The 17,368-nt window shown below is 37.6% G+C and overlaps 1 protein-coding gene across 1 annotated transcript; it reads right to left on the reverse strand.

The window, feature by feature from the left end:
* Window positions 1-513: 513 nt before the first annotated feature.
* On the reverse strand, window positions 514-17,076 carry LOC149769518 (uncharacterized). The gene is made up of 2 exons (XM_089949858.1): window positions 16,974-17,076; window positions 514-7,427 (listed from the first exon to the last, which is right to left on the reverse strand). Exons 1-2 carry the CDS (start codon window positions 17,074-17,076, stop codon window positions 820-822), a joined length of 6,711 nt encoding a protein of 2,236 aa, XP_089805984.1. The 3' UTR covers window positions 514-819.
* Between the last annotated feature and the right edge of the window lie 292 nt (window positions 17,077-17,368).

Here is a 17,368-nt window from a genome sequence, read left to right on the forward strand (position 1 = left end):
AGAACTGTCCCCAGATTGTGTCAGATCAAATAAATCCAACCAAGGTATGCATTTGCATCAAGTACGTACCTATCCTACAAAGATTCATTCAAATCCTGGTCAGACACACAGACCGAAAGATCCATAAGACCAATGATAATATACTCACTATTCGCATAAACGTTGCGATAATTAAAATCTGTCCCCAAACAGTACTGTCAGAGCAATTAGTACACCCACAAGTAGGGACGATAAATCGTTCCTCAGAAGCACGTGATTTTTTAATTCGTTACATCTGTTTCTGGAAATTATTTTGCATTGTGTTAGCTGTAATGTTAAAAGCGAACGCTAAGCGCTGGAGTAATAATACGTTAACAAACTAAGCAAATATTTTTTAGTGTGTTTTAGTCCCGAATATATATATATATATATATATATATATATATATATATATATATATATATATATATATATATATATATATATATATATATATATATATATATATATATATATTACTATTTCTCTCCAGCAAACAGTACATCCTTAATCAGGAGATTAAAAGAACAACAACAAATAACTGGAACACGGTGTACAGATCAAATTAAATTCATCTAGTCTTATTAGTCGACTACCCTATATGATCCAGCCTAAATGTTCTTGGCTTTCTGGATCTACAGATTTCGAGAAACAGTCATCAAACCAGAACGACTGATTTATTAACGGACTGAAGTAACATCAAAGTATCATGCTTTCTTTTTACATCAGTTGGCAACGTTTATCATTTCCTCTTTCTCTCCTTTCTTTTCTCCTCTCCAGAGATACATCTGAGCCCTTATTTTAGGGAGAGTCACTTAAATACCATAAATGAAAGGCGCTGCCACTAACTGCAGCACACTGAGCCGGTGTTTTCTTCATGTGGTCCACCTCATGGAGCATTGTAGGATAAGTTTGTACCAAGTGCTTGCTCATTTCTAACTGACCACTAAGGCATGCTATGTGCAGCAAGGTCCCTCCATCAGAGGTTTTACACCACGGATCTGTGCCACAATCAATTAGACAGCTTAATACAGCGATATTGCCGCTCTGTGCAGCCTTATGAGCCGGTGTTCTCTTCATGTTGTCCACCTCATGGAGCATTGTAGGATAAGTTTGTACCAAGTGTTTGCTCATTTCTAACTGACCACTAAGGCATGCTATGTGCAGCAAGGTCCCTCCATCAGAGGTTTTACACCACGGATCTGTGCCACAATCAATTAGATAGCTTAATACAGCGATATTGCCGCTCTGTGCAGCGTAATGAGCCGGTGTTCTCTTCATGTTGTCCACCTCATGGAGCATTGTAGGATAAGTTTGTACCAAGTGTTTGCTCATTTCTAACTGACCACTAAGGCATGCTATGTGCAGCAAGGTCCCTCCATCAGAGGTTTTACACCACGGATCTGTGCCACAATCAATTAGATAGCTTAATACAGCGATATTGCCGCTCTGTGCAGCGTAATGAGCCGGTGTTCTCTTCATGTTGTCCACCTCATGGAGCATTGTAGGATAAGTTTGTACCAAGTGTTTGCTCATTTCTAACTGACCACTAAGGCATGCTCTGTGAAGCAGGTTCTCTTCCTCAGAGGTTTTACACCACGGATCTGTGCCACAATCAATTAGATAGCTTAATACAGCGATATTGCCGCTCTGTGCAGCCTTATGAGCCGGTGTTCTCTTCATGTTGTCCATCTCATGGAGCATTGTAGGATAAGTTTGTACCAAGTGTTTGCTCATTTCTATCTGACCATTAAGGCATGCTCTGTGAAGCAGGTTCTCTTCCCGAGAGGTTTTACACCACGGATCTGTGCCACAATCAATTAGATAGCTTAATACAGCGATATTGCCGCTCTGTGCAGCGTTATGAGCCGGTGTTGTCTTCATGTTGTCCACCTCATGGAGCATTGTAGGATAAGTTTGTACCAAGTGTTTGCTCATTTCTAACTGACCACTAAGGCATGCTCTGTGAAGCAGGTTCTCTTCCTCAGAGGTTTTACACCACGGATCTGTGCCACAATCAATTAGATAGCTTAATACAGCGATATTGCCGCTGTGTGCAGCCTTATGAGCCGGTGTTCTCTTCATGTTGTCCATCTCATGGAGCATTGTAGGATAAGTTTGTACCAAGTGTTTGCTCATTTCTAACTGACCATTAAGGCATGCTCTGTGAAGCAGGTTCTCTTCCCGAGAGGTTTTACACCACGGATCTGTGCCACAATCAATTAGATAGCTTAATACAGCGATATTGCCGCTGTGTGCAGCGTTATGAGCCGGTGTTGTCTTCATGTTGTCCACCTCATGGAGCATTGTAGGATAAGTTTGTACCAAGTGTTTGCTCATTTCTAACTGACCACTAAGGCATGCTCTGTGAAGCAGGTTCTCTTCCTCAGAGGTTTTAAACCACGGATCTGTGCCACAATCAATTAGATAGCTTAATACAGCGATATTGCCGCTCTGTGCAGCGTAATGAGCCGGTGTTCTCTTCATGTTGTCCACCTCATGGAGCATTGTAGGATAAGTTTGTACCAAGTGTTTGCTCATTTCTAACTGACCACTAAGGCATGCTCTGTGAAGCAGGTTCTCTTCCTCAGAGGTTTTACACCACGGATCTGTGCCACAATCAATTAGATAGCTTAATACAGCGATATTGCCGCTGTGTGCAGCGTTATGAGCCGGTGTTGTCTTCATGTTGTCCACCTCATGGAGCATTGTAGGATAAGTTTGTACCAAGTGTTTGCTCATTTCTAACTGACCACTAAGGCATGCTCTGTGAAGCAGGTTCTCTTCCTCAGAGGTTTTACACCACGGATCTGTGCCACAATCAATTAGATAGCTTAATACAGCGATATTGCCGCTCTGTGCAGCCTTATGAGCCGGTGTTGTTTTCATGTTGTCCACCTCATGGAGCATTGTAGGATAAGTTTGTACCAAGTGTTTACTCATTTCTAACTGACCATTAAGGCATGCTCTGTGAAGCAGGTTCTCTTCCTCAGAGGTTTTACACCACGGATCTGTGCCACAATCAATTAGATAGCTTAATACAGCGATATTGCCGCTGTTTGCAGCGTAATGAGCCGGTGTTCTCTTCTTGTTGTCCACCTCATGGAGCATTGTAGGATAAGTTTGTACCAAGTGTTTGCTCATTTCTATCTGACCATTAAGGCATGCTCTGTGAAGCAGGTTCTCTTCCCGAGAGGTTTTACACCACGGACCTGTGCCACAATCAATTAGATAGCTTAATACAGCGATATTGCCGCTCTGTGCAGCGTAATGAGCCGGTGTTCTCTTCATGTTGTCCACCTCATGGAGCATTGTAGGATAAGTTTGTACCAAGTGTTTGCTCATTTCTATCTGACCATTAAGGCATGCTCTGTGAAGCAGGTTCTCTTCCCGAGAGGTTTTACACCACGGATCTGTGCCACAATCAATTAGATAGCTTAATACAGCGATATTGCCGCTGTGTGCAGCCTTATGAGCCGGTGTTCTCTTCATGTTGTCCACCTCATGGAGCATTGTAGGATAAGTTTGTACCAAGTGTTTGCTCATTTCTAACTGACCACTAAGGCATGCTCTGTGAAGCAGGTTCTCTTCCTCAGAGGTTTTACACCACGGATCTGTGCCACAATCAATTAGATAGCTTAATACAGCGATATTGCCGCTCTGTGCAGCCTTATGAGCCGTTGTTCTCTTCATGTTGTCCACCTCATGGAGCATTGTAGGATAAGTTTGTACCAAGTGTTTGCTCATTTCTATCTGACCATTAAGGCATGTTCTGTGAAGCAGGTTCTCTTCCCGAGAGGTTTTACACCACGGATCTGTGCCACAATCAATTAGATAGCTTAATACAGCGATATTGCCGCTCTGTGCAGCGTTATGAGCCGGTGTTGTCTTCATGTTGTCCACCTCATGGAGCATTGTAGGATAAGTTTGTACCAAGTGTTTGCTCATTTCTAACTGACCACTAAGGCATGCTCTGTGAAGCAGGTTCTCTTCCTCAGAGGTTTTACACCACGGATCTGTGCCACAATCAATTAGATAGCTTAATACAGCGATATTGCCGCTCTGTGCAGCCTTATGAGCCGGTGTTGTTTTCATGTTGTCCACCTCATGGAGCATTGTAGGATAAGTTTGTACCAAGTGTTTGCTCATTTCTAACTGACCATTAAGGCATGCTCTGTGAAGCAGGTTCTCTTCCTCAGAGGTTTTACACCACGGATCTGTGCCACAATCAATTAGATAGCTTAATACAGCGATATTGCCGCTCTGTGCAGCGTAATGAGCCGGTGTTCTCTTCATGTTGTCCACCTCATGGAGCATTGTAGGATAAGTTTGTACCAAGTGTTTGCTCATTTCTATCTGACCATTAAGGCATGCTCTGTGAAGCAGGTTCTCTTCCCGAGAGGTTTTACACCACGGATCTGTGCCACAATCAATTAGATAGCTTAATACAGCGATATTGCCGCTCTGTGCAGCGTAATGAGCCGGTGTTCTCTTCATGTTGTCCACCTCATGGAGCATTGTAGGATAAGTTTGTACCAAGTGTTTGCTCATTTCTATCTGACCATTAAGGCATGCTCTGTGAAGCAGGTTCTCTTCCCGAGAGGTTTTACACCACGGATCTGTGCCACAATCAATTAGATAGCGTAATACAGCGATATTGCCGCTCTGTGCAGCGTAATGAGCCGGTGTTCTCTTCATGTTGTCCACCTCATGGAGCATTGTAGGATAAGTTTGTACCAAGTGTTTGCTCATTTCTATCTGACCATTAAGGCATGCTCTGTGAAGCAGGTTCTCTTCCTCAGAGGTTTTACACCACGGATCTGTGCCACAATCAATTAGATAGCTTAATACAGCGATATTGCCGCTCTGTGCAGCGTTATGAGCCGGTGTTCTCTTCATGTTGTCCACCTCATGGAGCATTGTAGGATAAGTTTGTACCAAGTGTTTGCTCATTTCTATCTGACCATTAAGGCATGCTCTGTGAAGCAGGTTCTCTTCCCGAGAGGTTTTGCACCACGGATCTGTGCCACAATCAATTAGATAGCTTAATACAGCGATATTGCCGCTGTGTGCAGCGTTATGAGCCGGTGTTGTCTTCATGTTGTCCACCTCATGGAGCATTGTAGGATAAGTTTGTACCAAGTGTTTGCTCATTTCTAACTGACCACTAAGGCATGCTCTGTGAAGCAGGTTCTCTTCCTCAGAGGTTTTACACCACGGATCTGTGCCACAATCAATTAGATAGCTTAATACAGCGATATTGCCGCTGTGTGCAGCGTTATGAGCCGGTGTTCTCTTCATGTTGTCCACCTCATGGAGCATTGTAGGATATGTTTGTGCCAAGTACTTCGCCATTTCTAGGTGACCTCTTAGGCATGACATATGCAGTAGTGTTTGTTGATCGTTTGTTTTCCGTGTCAGATATCCGATGTCATTGGTCATATTTGTATATGAACTTGTTTCACCTTTTAACGAGTTTTCCATTAATTGATAGATTTTTAAAAAGATATTTATACTTCCTCCAAATGCTGCACACATAAGGATAGATAACCCCTCTTTTGTTTCACTGTAGAGCAGTTTGGGATATTTGTCTGCTAAGTGTTCGGCCATAGCCTTGTTCGCATGCCAACAAGCATAATGCAGAAGGTTCCAACCTGTTCGATCAGTGTACATGGGATTTAAACCCAATGTTAAAAGAAATTCCAGAATGTCAACACGTCCCCCAGCAGCAACCGATAGGCCGACACTTCGGTCATCACCGTCGAATTCGTTCACAAGATTTGGATGTTTTGAATGAAGAAATTTGACAAGGTCAAGTCTTCCATGAAGGCATGCAATATGAAGCAGGTTTTCTCCTTTTTTGGATCTGTATTGAATATCAGCTCCACTTTTCAATAGAAATTCTACTGCATCTATAGATCCGTTTTGAATGGAGTTGGGAAGAATATCAGTGACATCCACACGACCATGTTTACATATTTTCTCAATTAAATATGTATCCTTGTGGGCACATGATGCTTGGGCACTTTTATTAAGAAATTGAGCAATGTTTTTCTTTTTATCCTCTGGAATATTGTCCAATTCGTGTAGAAGCTCATCGACAAGATCATGATTATTAGCATTTGCTGCATGCACCAGAAGAGAATTGTTTTCTTTGTCAGCGATAAAATGTATTTCTTTAAATTTTGCAAAAAAAGCTTTTCTAAAGTTTTTGCAAGTCCAAATATTTGCCTCCGAAACAATTCTAAAATCCGATGGAATGCATTCCCTCAACGCTGTTGTGATTCTATTGATTAGATGCGCTTGACAATATGGTTGCAAAATTAGTGTATTGTCTTGTGGTGTTGTCTGTATATCTTTAGAATCATACTTGATTGTGCACCGTTTGCAAATGAGTTGCAATGGGCAGTAAAGCAATGTTTGTTCAGGAAAGAAGTCTAAATATGAACAAAATACAGCATCCTCAATGGAATCATGACCAAAAGAATATGATTCGTCACTTGGATCAAATGAAAGGTATGTATCTTGTAAAGAGCTGAGAGTGTGTAAGACTTTAAGAGGTACTACATCAGGAATACCACATGAACTAAAAATCGAAAAGGCTATGTTTTCCTTCTTTTTACGGTCATTTGCATGCTCCCTGATTGAATGAAGGTTAAGTCTTCCTCTGGACAACAGCACAAGAACGAGGCAACCATAGGTCATATTGTCATGCAGGCGGAAATGATTGATTTGCTCGAGTATCATTTCGTGAGGTTTGGAAAACAGGTCGAATAATCTTGACTTATCTTTAATCATCTCTGCAGCTTTGCAGAGCTGGGGAAATCCCACCGTTGCTTCACCTGTTTTACATATAGTTGATACCTCAACAGCGCTCAAAGCATACTCTTTGAGGTATGTTTTAGCGAATTCGTTTTTTTCTGCAAATTTTAATCTAATATTGTCCAAGTTCAGGATGAATTGTGTGGAAAACAATGGACGAGATTGCATGGTCACTAATATGTTCTCATTGAAATAAGATTTCATTGTAAAAATTACGACATGTTTTCTATTTTCTATAAGACTTTGCATATATTTAGATTCCTCACTCCATTTCATTAATTCTCCTTCGTTCAAGGAAATCTTCCCACACATGTCATCAACAATTATACCAAATCTGACTGATGAATCTACTAGGCTTTTCCATTGCTCGACAGTAGATAGAATCAGAGGTTTTATATTTGGGTCGTCGGTGATGATTTTCATCAAGAGCTGATGGGCCATGTAGGATTTACCTTGTCCTGATTTACCTGCTATTATCAGTCTACTGTGTTGCCGCAGCATTTCATTTGCATGTATGTATGCTCGAGTTTCAACAAAGTTTTTCTCAGCATGAGCCCTATGTTGTTGTAATATCCTTTGGCTTGAATCTGAAAAAGGTAGAAATAATTTTACACATAAGCAACATCCTTGTGCGTCAAGTCTTCTTCTAAACGAACAAAAGTATTTCAAGAAAGTTTTAAAAATCAAAGAGAAATAAAAAGGAAAACATAACTACGAGCACCATATGCAACAGAATCAGAACACCATATTAGGGCAATGTTTCAAAATTATAGATTTAATATATGCAAAGTGCAATTTACGTTCAAGGACTGTGATGGCTGAATTGTTAAGAATATAGATCAAGGACCTACGAAACCAGTACGTTTAGTTTACATTGAAACTGTAGAGAACGAAAAGCTTAGAAATCAGTATCGTTACTGCTCTGCTGAGAACGAAATCGTTTGTAAGGGTCAGACTCTAAAAAGTCATCAAAAGTATGAGGTAACTAATTCCCGAAGAGTCCCTAATAAACTCAACATCTTCATAAAACATTTTATGATAAGACTTAGAATAATCATGGTAATTATTCCATTGCCTTTTTTGACATTCTCCGAGTATTAGCCTATTTTCCTGAAACATGGCAAATTTCCTTATACAACGGAAGCAGTCTTAATTTTAATTGCAGTGAGTGCTAAAGATTTCACCCCTTTCAGTGTAAATATACAGTTACTGGTCAATAATTATACAGAATCCACAGACCTTATGCACATATTCAAAATAAGTCGATAAATGTTTGATAAGATTGTTAGAAGAGCGAGAAAGTCACAAATATGATTCAACATTGAAGAAAGAACTACATTTAAAAAAGATATTTTAAGCTGTCAAATATTTAAATGATAATATCAAAGTGTCAGTGATTAAATGTAAAACTTGATTTATTTCAATGTAAATGTGCGATATACACCCGTATAAAATGAAAGGAAAATAAAGGATTCATGTAAAATGGCTGGAAACCATTACGTACTTAAGTTTCTGATTGCGTGAACTGAAACATTTTAGTTTAACACTGCCTATAGCCCAGTTCGATACAGTTTGATAACATTATTTACCTCCCTTAAATAATAACTGCAGAGTTATCATTCTTGCAATGTGCGTACATTAATTACTTCCGGGGAGCATTGTAGCAATAGATTTAAAGAAAGGAAAAGGCGATCCATCAAATTTAAACGTTACAAGTACGTAACATAAATACTCTGAAAAATACCATTCTTTACTTGAATCGTGAAACGTCGACTGATTTAAAACCTCTGATGCTTTTGAAATAGTCTTTCAGCAGGAAATAAATTGTAAAATGTTTTATTTGCTCTTAGTTTAAGAGTTATAAGTGAGTCAGTTGCAATGAAACATAATAATTTATTGCTATCAAACTGGATCACGTTCAAACAATTTGGACTTCACGCTTAATAACATGAAACTTTGAACTAGATTTAAAGTGTATTTTAGTAGAATTGTATGTGTAGTTTGTTTGCTTACATAAATGTTTACCCTAGTTTTGTTTCAAATGATGGAAAGTTTGCATAAACTTGAAGGTCCGTAAATTTTAAATATGCGGGAGAAACAGAGAAACAAGTGTCATTTATAAATTTACCAAAGCACTTATCCTTCCTTTTTGGTAATGAATAACTAAAACTTGAAAATACAAATTATCCATAACAACAACAACAACATAGCAAGCTTGTGAAGAAATATGGGTTTCGAATTTATGTAAGTACATCGAAGAAAACTAATATATATTAAGATTGAAATAAAATATATATGAACCTGTTGGGGAAATACCAAACTTTGACTGGTTTTTGCCATCTTGGCGACAACTATATAGATGAAATTGCGCACGGTCAATTAGATACAGGCAAATGAGATAACGACTTTAATATTTCCATTTTGAGAAATTATGCAACTGAACATTCTAATTATACCTTTCCTTTTTCTTAATATAAACATGTTTTCGAATGAATCTTGTACAGAGCTATAAACCACTTAGTACTTGCCACATGGTTAAATTGTAAGCAACGATACAGCGATACAAAAGCCACAGTGATTTTCCAATGATTCATTCATTATTCATATGCAAATTTAACCACAATATGTGCAATACTTATATCGTTTACTTGGTCGTTTCTAATTAAGTAATTATTTTTTTTTGCTGATCATTAAACGTGATGCGAGAAGCAAGTCAAAAGGGTAATTGTATAGTCACCATATTGAATGAGATTTACCTCCATGTACTTGTCCCTGAACTTTTTACTAGACATATTTAAAGTGGGAAAGATTTAAAACCATTAGGTGATGCATAAATCAGTAGTGTCAAAACAATCAACGTCTGTGTTAGTTGGATACTTTTAAAAGAAAAGAAAAGACGAACTGAAATAGTATTTTCAGATTTTGTATGCTGTTCAATTTATATTCCCTTAAATTGTGATTTCTAGAATAAATGTATGTGTGCATTGTATTAAAAACTAGTATAAACTAAGTACTACTTCAATACATCTTTTTTAAGTAACTTTAAAGAGGGATATTCATAATACTACATTTTACGTATAAATTAAATCAAAGTTATGTGCATATCTTTTCTAATTTTTCATGATTATTTCCACAATAGCCTGACATAAAGTTCATACCAGTATTGACATATTGTATCCAAGCATCCATTTATATAAAATTTATACAATCTGAAAATTTTAGTCTTGATTTGGAGTTTTGTGCTCAGGAGATTGATAATTATTACCCATGGTTGCAACTGAGAAAGCATGCAACTCATATTGCTTTACCCCAACCCCACCTCCTCTTTAAATAGCGATGTATGCCATGTGTTCCTGTGGGTCCATCTATCCACAGAGCACATAAAAGAAATGGCAATCTATTCAAGAAGTATCCTAGCTATTGTTGGAAATTGCTCCCTGGAAGTGGTGGTTTATACTTTTCTTATCGTCGGCAATGGAGAGCACGTCAAGGGACGTAATTTCAAGATGCACTTACCGAACAGGGCTATTGGTGCTATATTTCATTTTTATCTACGAACTATTAATAACTTTTGTCTTGTAAACTAAAGGATACAAGTGGAACCGAAGGAATAGTGATATTAACCAAATGTATGCCACTGTATTATTTTTTTACATTTGTACAACAGAGACTTTAACATGACCGGAGGCAGAACAACAAATAACAGAAAGAGTGAAAATTTTCTTTTATGTCAATATTATAATCATATATCCATGGTTTCTGCCGTCAAACTGACTTACCTAAATACTCGTACAGTGGCCGTCTTACTGACAGCAGAGAATAATAGTGTTAACTGTTATGTATTAAGGACTTGATTTGCACAAAGTTACCAGTTACATGTGTAACTGTGCTCCCTTCTCCCTTTCCAAATCTTATCTATGCAAACTTCGCATGTAGTTTTATTTAAGATGGCTTTTGCCCCAAAAAAGTTTTCACGAATAAGTTTTTGAATAACTTCATTTTACTGTGGCTTTTTTATACAATTTAATTAAGAATTACAATTTAAGTATAAGAATTGAATTTATACGTTATTTTATTTAGCATCTTATCAAAGCCAATAGCTATGCTTGTTATAATATGCTCTTTCATGAACCACACAATTTGAAAACAACGCTTACACAGAATGATTTTTTGCGACAAGCTTCAGGTGAATCAATGCTACATATCTGTTATTGTCTCGTCAACATTTTGAAGGAAAGGTTGACTTATTGTATTTGGAGTCAGAGTTCCAGATAACACTGGACAACAAATTTTTACAAAAGTCATGTTACTGAAATAAAATTAGTCAATTCTTATCAATTTTTATGTGCTGAACACGAATATGACAGTCAAATTGCAAAATTGGCTCTAGTTATTTTGTAATCTGCAAGAAATTAATGTTTACATAACGAAATGCATTCCAATAGTAAAAGGTCAACTGTAATAGCCTACCTATAAAAAATCAAGTCATTGACTACATCTTAGATTTCTTCGCCTGTCTCTTGTACAGCTGTTCGGGAGCATCTCTGAGGAGTGTCCAGCAGTAGTCAGCCAGCATTGTAGTGGACCATTTTCCCTGGTATCTTTGTTCCATTGTTGCGATATCTTGATGAAAACGTTCGCCGTGTTCATCACTAACAATACCACAGTTGCTAGGAAAGAAATCCAAATGGGAATGAAGGAAGTGAATCTTTAGAGACATATTGCAGCCAAGTTTCTTATACTTCATCAACATGTCTTCTACTAGTTCCTTATAGTTTTCTGCCCTAACATTTCCGAGGAAGTTTGTAGAAACTAGGCGAAAAGCATTCCATGCTTGTTTCGCGTCACCTTCCAGCAAGTTGTTGAACCGGTCATCTTTGAAAAGCTCTCGAATCTGAGGACCCACAAAAACTCCCTCTTTAATCTTTGCTTCGCTGAGTCGAGGGAATTTTTCATGCAGGTATCGGAATGCTGGCAAAGTCCGGTCAATGGCTTTCACGAAGTTCTTCATCAAACCTAGTTTGATGTGAAGGGGTGGTAGCAAGATTTTCTGAGCCTCAACCAGAGCTGGGTGTTGGATATTCTTCTCTCCAATGGCTACATTCTGCCTGTGAGTCCATTCCTTCCTCATGTAGTGCATTTCCCTTGCTCGGCTATCCCACTCGCATAAGAAACACATGTATTTTGTATATCCTTGCTGCAGTCCCATTAAAAGGGCAACTACCTTCAAATCACCACAGAGGTGCCAGCTGTACTTGTTATACTCAATGGAATTCAGTAGCTGCCTTAAGTTATCGTATGTCTCTTTCATGTGGACAGCATACGCTACTGGAATAGATGGAAGAATGTTTCCATTGTGCAAAAGCACAGCCTTGAGACTCAGTTTCGAAGAGTCCACAAATAGTCTCCATTATTGTGGGTCATGAGTGATTTTTAAAGCATTCATGAGGCCCTCAATATCGGAACAGAATATCAGATTACTTTCCTTTCTGAAGAAAGGCTCCAATTGCTGGTGGCGCTTTCGATATGCAGTAATTGTGACATCTTCTTCTAGAAGATTCCATTGTTGGAGTCTTGATCCTAGCAATTCTGCCTTGTTCTTTGATAAGTCCAAATCACGAATCAGGTCATTTAGTTCTTCCTGTGTTATTCTGTGTGGGGTTGATGATGCACCACAGTGAAAATCTGGATCACTGCATGCTGATGGACCAGGAGAAGAACAGGTCGACTCACCTTTGTCTTCGTCAGATGAATCAAGAGAATATTCTGCTGGAGGTTCTGGAATAGGAAGTCCCTCACCATGTGGAACTGGTCTCAATGCAGACGGAATGTTTGGGTAGACTATTCTCGACTTCTTTCGCTTCGTTATTCCGCCGGAAAGAGGAGGAACCAAGCAGAAGTAACAGTCATTTAGGTGGTTGCTTGGCTCTCTCCACACCATTGGGACTGCAAACGGCATTGATGACCTTTTGCAATTCAACCACTGTGAAAGCTGTGTTGTACATGTAGCACAGCATATATGCGGAGCCCAAGGCTTGTCTTGGTCACCAACCTTGCATCCGAAGTAAAGATGACATGCCTTCTTCACTTGAGAATTGATACTTTTCTTCTGGTTGGCAAATGTCACTTCCCCACAAATATAGCAAAAATTGTCCGCGGTATTAACACACTTTCGAGGCATTACTGTTCTTTATTGTACGTAAATGGATAAAATAATAAGTTTTATGTAACAGTAGCTTGAACTGTCTCGCACAACGTCTAAAATATTTTAAATGCTGAACCTATCTGATTGGGCTTTATATAGTACACTGCTTACGTCAGCTTCAGCAGCCGCCTGGCATTAGTATAATAGGCCTACACATGTATAGTACACTGCTGACGTCAACTTACTTCAGCAGCCGCATGGCATTAGTATTGCATTGCATCAGAAAATGATGCAATCAACTGTGGATGATGTGAGCATGATGGTAGTATGCAATGTTACATCATTATTCCGGATGTTGCTGCAGTCCTACTGGAGAAATTTACACAGTGAAACATAGAAAATGAGGTATATGAATATCTTCAAAACGAGAGCCAATACAAATTTTTCACGGTTATATTCGTGTTCGGCACACCAAAATACTACAGATTAGGGCCTTTTCAAGTCAGTAATGATTTCACTGTTGACCAGTGTAAACGGTTTAAAATTTAAATTTCGGGAAGGTCACCGGGTCAAACAGATATTTCAAGGCTACATAAGAAATCATGGAACTTAACACGGTAAAACTTTTTATTGCAAGTAATTTAATCGAATAGTACCCAGTGATGCACTTGTGTTAAAGAAAATGGCGCTAGGTCGCGAGATTGCGCACACAATAGCGCGTAGACAAACCTTTTATTGTTGTTCGTTGGGCTTTTATTTACAGGCATTTAATAGACTGATCATAGCCAAAACAATTCGTGGTTAGTTTTGTATGTTTGTGTCACTCATGTGCCCGTATACTACAGTATAGTTTGCAATTGTAGCATGATATGAAACCCAAAGTATTCGCCAGCTACGAATTCTCTACTATGAAATAGAAGCGCTTTAAACACACCTCACTAACTCATTTCAACAGTACATGACAACGTTGGGGAATGGATTTTTTCTGATGTAGCAGTGCTTATATTTATACGGAAATCTATTTCCTTATGAAAGTGGTTAGTGTCAGGCAAGAAAATATTTAAACTGCATATACAGAGAGAGAGAGAGAGAGAGAGAGAGTATATACATCTGTTTGGTTATATTTAGGTTTATGTTGCTACAATTCATATGACCTTGATTCGTATTTATTGATGGTATGATAATAAATATTACAAGTATTATTATCATTATTAGTAGTAGTAGTAGCAGTAGTAGTAGTATTACTTGTGTAATTATGTTTAGTATATATGTTTTACATAGCATTAGAATTTGCAGAGAAATCAGATAGTACCAATAATCCTTTGTTGTTCCATCTTGTTAATGACAGTTTTTCTTTCTTTTGCTGCAACAAAGCGAACAGAGGAGAATGGTAAGTGTTGAAATAGACCGTCTTGTATTTGTATTTAAGTTTCACGTCATCGGATAAAAAGTTGCATCGTTGTGGTATAATTTCATTTTATAGAGCGTGTTTAAATGAAGCACTTCTTGCATCCATACACTCATATAATGCAATATAGCAATAAACGCCAATATCCTAAGAGAAAACTATATCTGTATATTTCGGAATTGATCTCTTGTATGATACTAGTTTCTTTTCCGAATCACCTTAACTGGGTTTTGGAAGAATTAAAACTATCATCTGCATCCAATCATCATCAAAAGGGAGATAAATCATAATTAGTTATCAATCATAACTAAACGTGCATTTTACTTTCGTCACTTAAATCTATGCAGCTTTTCAGCGTACATCTTCATACATCATGATAAGATTTATTTGGTAAATCTCTACATTTTGTGAATACTTTGACAAGAAATTGAATGGTGCATAGTTGAGAAAAATCACAACACTTTAAAGATTCTCTCAAGAGACTAACGAATTTCGTCCATGGAAATGACTTACGCAGACTGTCCCACTCTTTTTTTGCTTCAATAGGCTCTAAAAACAGAGGTTAAATAAAAACATGAAATAAAGAATGCGGCAAGGAAAAAACACATTTACGTTTTTCTTCTGATGCAAAATTACTCGTTATTTACGATTTCCACAATATGGATATTATCTTTTTTTCACATCTATATAAGACAGTCCATAACATTTTAAAAGTTTGCAATGAAAACTGTAGGAGAAAGAAATGATCAGAAAAAGCGCGTAAATTACACGTCATATATGCGATGAATAAAACGTTTGCACTTGTGTGCTTCAAAACAAAAATTGAAAAGTCAAACATTGCTTTAACAGTACTCCGCGAATGAAATCCATACAATCATATACATAATCTTTCACAAACTAATCATTTCATATTTCGTTTTTAACTTGATAAAACATTTTAATTAAATCGATATATGCATAATTATATATTAGTTGCAGATATTGGTTTATCTGAATAGAAAACGGTTATAGGTAGAGATTGTATTCTCTGCCAATGGTAGATATGAGCCACCAGCTAAATAACAAATGTTAAGCTCTGAACTGTAACCACCTTTTGCGTACGGGAATACTTTTTGTTTTGCGTACGTGTCATTCAGGAAGGATTCAGTGAAAATGTCATTTTTATCTTTTTCGCTGTGGTGAAATATATTGCAGATACTTTATCATATTTTGATCTGGCAACAAACAAATGTTTAATTCATTACTCTTATTGTGAATACGATAAAATCATTTTACAAAAATATGTGGTTTATGCAATATTTCTTGGTATCAATCTCTGTTGAGTTTCGTATGAATATCGGTCACATATTGAACATATGTCCAAATGAATACGTATGGATTTAATGAACACTGTCGCAGCCTGTAATTTCGTTGCTTAACATATAAGGTCATAATTCTCAATGAATATTCTGCTTTCAAGTATTCATTGTAAAGTTTTCCTGTCTAAACATATGGACCGAGCATGTGCCATTGAACTATGTTGTAGCAAATATTTCATTTTTGCTATGATAATGAAAACAAGTCTTGTTTTCATATCTATATCGCAGCTAGGTTATGCTATATATTTAGCGCTATTCAGATGAAGTCTTGCGACTTCATTTAGAATCCTGTGACAAATAAAAATCGAATAAGAAATAGGCTTTATTGAAATAAAATTCTATATCTTTGACAATTTACATAAACATTGATAAGGGCCTTCTATGTATTGCAGTACAAAATACGAGCGTGCATGTTTGACATAATAATATTCTACGTGTCAACAACACACAATGCATGATCACCACTTTACTTATATCTTGGTTTGAAACGGCTATTAAAATGTTTATAATGATAGGTGAAACTAAACTGTAGTTGTTATGTTGAATAAGAAAGCAATGTCGGAAAATCGACCTTAAAGGAAACGTTACATTGTTGAACGTTGTATACTTTCCAACAGAAACAACGTTATTTCATCAGATCACATGCGTGGTTAATTTTAGAAAATCTGCAGGCAGTGACTTAAGAAAAATAACATTTTCATAAGCAGGACGGACGTGTGAACCGAGAGACGGGTAGATGACATCACGGACGTGTGAAATGAGAGACGGATAGATGACAACACGGACGTGTGAACTGAGAGACGGATAGATGACAACACTTACGTGTGAACTCAGAGACGGATAGATGATAACACGGACGTGTGAACTCAGAGACGGATATATGACAACACGGACGTGTGAACTGAGAGACGAATAGATGACAACACGTACGTGTGAACTGAGATACGGATAGATGACAACACGGACGAGCACGTTTTACAAACATTTCTGTCAGAGGCATAATGAAAGCTGAAAGATAGTTCGGCTGAAAGACGGGTAGAATCAGGACATTTAGAAACAAATTCATTTACCAATAAATCCAGCCAAATTAAAAACACTGAAAGGAATATCAAAGTTTCTCTCTTTCTTTTGTCCTCTCGAAGTTAAAATAAATATTTTAAGATTGGTCATTGTTTCTTGATTGCTGATTCAAAACATTACTTAGCTGATCTACCGAAATTACCTTTTTCCAAACTTTCAACCCTGCCTTCTAGGGTTTCTAAATTTGCAACAGCGTCTCTTAAGTCTTTTTCTGTCCTGCCAACTCGCTGTTTTACTTTTGACATTTCGTCTGCAAAGGATAACACATGTTTGCTATTGTTTAATTTATTTTCTGTCTGATGTTTCATGGAAACACAGATAAAAGTATTAACATATTTATAAACTTCAACTGAGATGTACACGTTGAAAATGTATGGAAATTGAAACAATCTAAAGAAATTGCGAGAATAATAGGTCTTTCCGAGGTCTCTGATGACAAATGTTTCTTTGTTTTTTAAAATATACATACATAAACATCAACATTTTACTGCAGCATTTAAAGAGCTGGCAAGGTCACCAATAATTAACTAGGCAATG

This window comes from Sinohyriopsis cumingii, unplaced genomic scaffold (assembly GCF_028554795.1).
Source record: "Sinohyriopsis cumingii isolate HCF-2022 unplaced genomic scaffold, ASM2855479v2 utg003604l, whole genome shotgun sequence".
NCBI lineage: Eukaryota > Metazoa > Mollusca > Bivalvia > Unionida > Unionidae > Sinohyriopsis > Sinohyriopsis cumingii.